This window comes from Cryptomeria japonica, chromosome 5 (assembly GCF_030272615.1).
Source record: "Cryptomeria japonica chromosome 5, Sugi_1.0, whole genome shotgun sequence".
In the NCBI taxonomy this organism is placed as follows: Eukaryota; Viridiplantae; Streptophyta; class Pinopsida; order Cupressales; family Cupressaceae; genus Cryptomeria; species Cryptomeria japonica.
In genome coordinates this window covers 592,624,690-592,630,689 of record NC_081409.1, presented here as the reverse complement: position 1 = coordinate 592,630,689, position 6,000 = coordinate 592,624,690, and the positions used below count along the sequence as shown (strand labels likewise).

Below are 6,000 nucleotides of genomic sequence, written 5' to 3'. Positions count from 1 at the left end.
TCACAATGAATTATAGTAGGCTTCATTGGTTCTCCGAATAATCTCACAAATAACTTTCGTAGCCATACAGCTTCTCGTGCAGCCATGGAAGCTACAATATATTCAGCTTCTGTAGAGCTTTAAGCTACTGAAGACTGTTTCCGGCTAATCCAAGATATCATGGCTGAACCCAAGCTGAAGCAGCACCCTGAGGTGCTTTTCCTGTCAATCACACTTCCAGCCCAATCTGAATCAGTGAACCTGTGAAAATTCAAATCAATATTCCCATACTTGAGTCCATAGTTGAGAGTGCCTTGAAGGTATCTCATTATATGTTTTACTGCCATAAGATGAATCTCCTTAGGTTCAGACATGAATTGACTGGCATTTACTGGATAACAGATATCAAGTCTAGTATTGACTAGATACATTAATGAACCAATCATATGTCTGTAGAGCGTAGGATCTACCAATGGGGAATCTGTTGCTGCCTCCTTTAGTTTGTGAAGATTAGTTTCCATGGGAGAAGTCATCGGTCTGCAGTTCATCATGCCAAATCTCTTCAGTATGTCTAAGGTGTACTTCCCTTGATTAAGCACAATATTGTGGGAGTTTTGCCAAACTTCCAATCCAAGGAAGTAATGTAGAAGGCCTAAGTCCTTCATATCAAACTCCTTCTCAAGGTCTTTCTTACATTGATCAATAAGGTGATATTCTCCTGTAATCAAAAGATCATCAACATACAAGATCAATATCAACATATCACCTTTGATTCGTTTGAAGTATAGATTTGGATCTGCATCATTCTTTGAGAATCCCAATCCCATGAGGTAGCTATCAATTCTTTCATACCATGCCCTGGGGGCTTGTTTCAGTCCATATAGGGCTTTCTTTAATCTGCACACATGTGATTCTGCATTGTGGATCTCAAACCCTTCTGGCTTCTCTAAGTAGACTTCCTCCTCAGTTTTCCCATTCAGGAAAGCAGTCTTTACATCCATCTAATGGATTTTCCATCCTTTGGCTGCTGCAATGCCTAGTAGTGCTCTGACTGAGGTGTATCTAATAGCTGGAGCGAAAGTCTCATCATAGTCTATTCCCTCTTTCTGTGAGAACCCTCTGGCTACTAATTTGGCTTTATGTTTCTCTATGCTACCATCTGCAGCATGTTTGATTTTGAATAGCCACTTAGATGGATCAACGGATTTTCCTTTTGGTCTAGGAACAATTTCTCAAACATCATTGTTTAAGATGGATTGATATTCCTCTGACATGGCATCTTTCCATACTTGATGTTTAAGTGCTTCTAATACATTAGAAGGTTCTGATTTGGAGAGATTGTTCATTAAGGCTACATAGCTAGTGAATCTTTGGGGCCTCTTACTTTCTTTAAAGGTCCTTGAAGGAGCTACAAAGTTCCTTGCATCTTCCACTGTTTTGTGAACCCATAGTGGTCTTTTCTTAGGGTTATCCTGGTGTGGAATCTAAACTTCATTCGCATTCTCTTCTGAATACTCCCTCTGAACCTCAGGAACAGGATCCTTTTCTAGATCTGAAGATGGAGCATAAGTTTATGACTCAATAGAGTATCTAGCCCTATTGAAAGCTATGTCTTCTTCAAATATTGCATCTCTACTAAGTTCAATATTACTATGTCCAGATACAAATACCCTATAGGCTTTAGAAGTTTCCCTATACCCAACAAAGATTCATTTTCTTCCAGAAGGTTCTAGTTTTGTTTTTTTCTCTTTAGGTATATGAATATAAACAGGGCATCCGAATATCCTAAAGTGAGTGATATCAGGTTTTATACCTGTGAAAACTTCTTTAGGAATTTTATCTTCAATGTGGGAGTGAGGGAATCTATTTTGTATGTATACAGCACTGTTGGAGGCTTCTACCCAAAGATGAGTTTCTAAGTTTTGGTCAAGAAGCATGGCTTTGGCTACTTCTATAATGGTTCTACTTTTTCTCTCAGCAACCCCATTTTGTTGGGGGTTGTAGGGGATAGTGAACTCCCTCTTAATCCCAGCATCTTTACAAAATTCTCTAAAAATGTCTGAGGTGCATTCCCTCCCATTATCAGTCCTTACGGTTTTTATTTTCCTTTCAGAAGAGTTTTCAGAGAGAGATTTGAGTTCCTTAAATCTTTTGAGAATCTCTTCTGATTCTTTACGTTTAAGAAAATAGATCCAAGTCTTCCTGGAGAAGTCATCAATGAATATTACATAGTAAAGGAACCCCACTAATGATGGTACAGACATTGGTCCACATAGGTCAGAGTGAACTAGCTCTAAAACATTGTTTGTTTTTCTAGAACTATTCTGAAAGGAACTCTTAGTATTTTTGCCTAGGGCACACCCCTTACATGTACCAAAATGGTATTGTTTTAATTTAGGCAAACCAATTACTAATTTTTCCATTGAACACAAAGCACGAAAGTTTAAATGACCTAATCTTCTATGCCAAATTTCATTTGAATATGTAATCTCATGAAGTAGGGCTAGGTTGGATTCAGTACATACCTCATATAAATAGCCTTTTCTATGTCCTAGGGTTGTAGCCTTCTTGATGGAAGAGTTTTGTGGCCATACTAAAACTTTACCATTCATGAATGTCATTCTGTACCCATCATCTTCAAGTGCGGATATGGATATTAAGTTCCTCTTGATGCCAGGAACGTATAGGACTCTAGTGAGTTGAAGAGACATGCATGTCTTCAACTTAATGGTGCAAGTGCCGCCACCTTTCACTGGATGTGCAGAGTCATCACCAATGGTTACTTCTTTATCGGTTTCTTCTACCATGGAATCCAGCAATTCTCTATACCCAATGATGTGTCTTGAAGACCCACTGTCAATGATCCAGGTGTTAGATTTATGGGATACTTGAGTGTAAAGAGCGGAGTAAAATACATGCTTCTCGGAGTCATATTCTTCCCTTTTAACTTTTGCAAATGTAGCTTGTTGTTTGATTCTATCTGGACATCTTGTTGCATAGTGTCCATATCGATCACACCTAAAGCACTGAATGTGAAAGTTGTCTCTTTTAGATGACATTTTGTCATGTCGGTTCTTTCTCTTCTTGAAGTGTTTCTTCTTGTTTTTCTTGTTGGAGTTGGTATTTAAAACATGGAGATCTTCATCTATGTTCTTTTGTTTAATCCCCTTCTTATTTAGCCTTGAGTCTTCTTGAAGACAATCTGCTCTTAGCCTATCAAATTTTAGAAATTTATCTCTTGCACTGATGCCTTGGACGAATGTCTCCCATGTACTAGGCAACCCATCTAGAGCAATTAGTGTTAGCTCTTTGCTCTGGATCTCATATCCAAGTGTTTCCAGTTCATCCCTTAGGGCTAATATCCGCATAAAGCATGCATTGATTGACTCCCCTTTGTTCATACTAATATGATTTATTTCTCTTTTTAGAGCTAGGGTTCTACTTGCATTATTTATCTCAAATGCACTTTCGAGTGATTTGAACATATGATAGGCAGTTTCATGTTTTGTTATTATTGGCATGATGTGATTTCTTACCCCATCTATTATGATTTTCATAGCTTTTTCATTTCCCTCTATCCATGTTGATTTGTCAGGTTCATCCTCTGGTTCTTTAGATTCAACTTTAATAAATGATTCAACCTTGTTTTCTTTTTGAATCATTTTAATCCTGAACTTCCATGCTAAGAAATTGTCACCTCCTCCAAGTCTGTCCTCAAATCTGATAGCGTTAGCCATGGGAAATATGATGTTTATATCTTCGGTTTGAACTCCTCGAATTTGAATGCCTCAGGTTCGATCAGCGTGGCTCTAATACCATGAAAATGATATTCAAATTTATGTTCAAGTCTGAAGTTATATATATTATTATTCTCTTTACTGATGTTTTATGTTTCCTTATGTCACAGGTTACTGAAGATAACATTAATAATTCCGATGTCACTTCAGCACTTCATTTGCATATAATTATAGTCTATGCTTACCGATCAAGGCATGCCTTGATCGGACATGTCTTTTAGACATGCTCGATCAAGACATGTCTTGATCGGTGCATAGACATCGCTTCAGTTTAATGTAAACACATTACCATGTGTTGCGCTGATAACCATCGGTCACGTCTTTTATGTTTATCGTGTGTTACACCAATAACTATCAGTCACGCCAATTAATATGTTTATGCCGATAGATATTAATAATAGGGGCAACGTATAGATAACCGATAAGTGATCGAGATGAATCAAACATAATCAATGAATTAAATAATTCGGTATTAACTTGTGTTTTAGAATGATAACTATTATAGTTATCATATGATAGCATCAATCGATGCTATCATATGATAGCTATGGTAGTTATAATTCTAGTCTGGTCACAACATGAGTAATATTATCGATTATGCATATAAAATGATTATAACAAGTTCATTTATTTAATCATGAGGTCTATACTTATATTGTAGTTATATCGATGAGGTAGATGATTGAATAAGAGATAAATGAAGTCTCATTCAATCATTTATCTTACCGAAGCTACTAAGTTTCAACACAAGAGAATAAATAGTTATGAGACAAAGATTTATATAAATGGAGCAGGTTCAATAACATAGAATCTAGTGAAGGATATAGATGCAATTACATAGATGTTCAAATTAAATAATCTTAATCTCGCCAACCTCACATTATGAAGGATGGTAACTAGAAGTTATAAGTCAGCAATTTACAGTTATAGCAGCCATCATGTTTCTCGTGGCCTTGAAGCTTAAAGAAGTTGCTAAATTAAATAAGTCAAGGCAGTTCAAAATGAAGTCAAAAGGAGGATGGTAACTAGAAGTTATAAGTCAGCAATTTAGAGTTATAGCAGCCATCATGTTTCTCGTGGCCTTAAAGCTTAAAGAAGTTGCTAAATTAAATAAGTCAAGGCAATTCAAAATGAAGTCAAAAGGAGACAGTGATACAACAAAGTCAACAAACTGACTAGACAGAAATTTGTGTGTTCAAGACAAGCCGACTTGGCTATGGCTGGAGGGATGCAATTTAGTTATGAGTAAGCAGCGATATAATGCACAGCAAAGTGGCAATCTGTTTAGCAATCTAAGTTGGCTACGGCTGGAGGGATGCAATTCAGTAATGAGTAAGCAGCGATATAATGCACAGCAAAGTGGCTATCTGTTTTGCAATCTAAGTGATCAACAATAACAACGATTACTACATCATGCAAATGCAGCAATGTGTATTCCAGATAAGGCTGCGATCAAACAAACAAAGGCAATATATGTAATTGCAACATATGCTGATCACCAAATGAAAGACAAAACAATATGTATCTATAAACCATGGTCAAGATAAGCGATCTGCTTCATAATTAGTTACGATGGCTGACTAAATCAAGTTAAACTAATAAGCAGTGATCTCATTCAGACCATGGACAGCGACTTCAATCACTTTGTTAATGTGCAAACCATTCATTATGAAGAGGTGCAATTAACCTTTTAAAAGAGTTTCATTGTAATTAGTAAAAGGTAAAATTATGGTTAAGTAGCAAAGTTTAATAAATACAATCTAATTTTATTAAGGGAAAGACACAACCACTCAAGGGTTGTTGGAGAGTCACAACCGTTAGGAAAAGATACATGAAAGATATAAAAGGAGTATCAACCCGCAAGCCAGAGAATCATCGGATATCTTTATTTCTTATTTCATCCTTTGTGGATTCGCTCTTATTGAGCAAACAGCCCCTTGGATTTTGGACACATATTTACCAGCGATACATATCAGACACAGCACCTTTGGAATTGCTATGATTCACAAGATCAATCAGGCAAGCATCCATATATGGAGATCATATAGAATCGCTGCATAAACACATATATCAGGCAAGCATTCATCTATAGATCCAAGGTCTTATTAGACCAATACAAAAATTGCTGCATATCAATAGAGCCAAATCAGACATAGCAATGACCTTATCGCTATAAGCGATATTTGAGGAGATCATTGCATACTTCAAGAATCTAATTAGAAAC

General features: G+C 36.6%; 1 protein-coding gene across 1 annotated transcript in view; it reads right to left on the bottom strand.

The window, feature by feature from the left end:
* Positions 1 to 5,458: 5,458 nt before the first annotated feature.
* The window catches only part of LOC131029541 (phenylalanine--tRNA ligase, chloroplastic/mitochondrial), an 82,080-nt gene continuing 81,538 nt past the window's right edge, over positions 5,459 to 6,000 (bottom strand). The window contains exon 10 of the mRNA XM_057960049.2: positions 5,459 to 5,829. Within this exon, the coding sequence (XP_057816032.1) occupies positions 5,788 to 5,829 (42 nt within the window). The 3' untranslated portion in view covers positions 5,459 to 5,787. The remainder of the gene's footprint in view (positions 5,830 to 6,000) is intronic.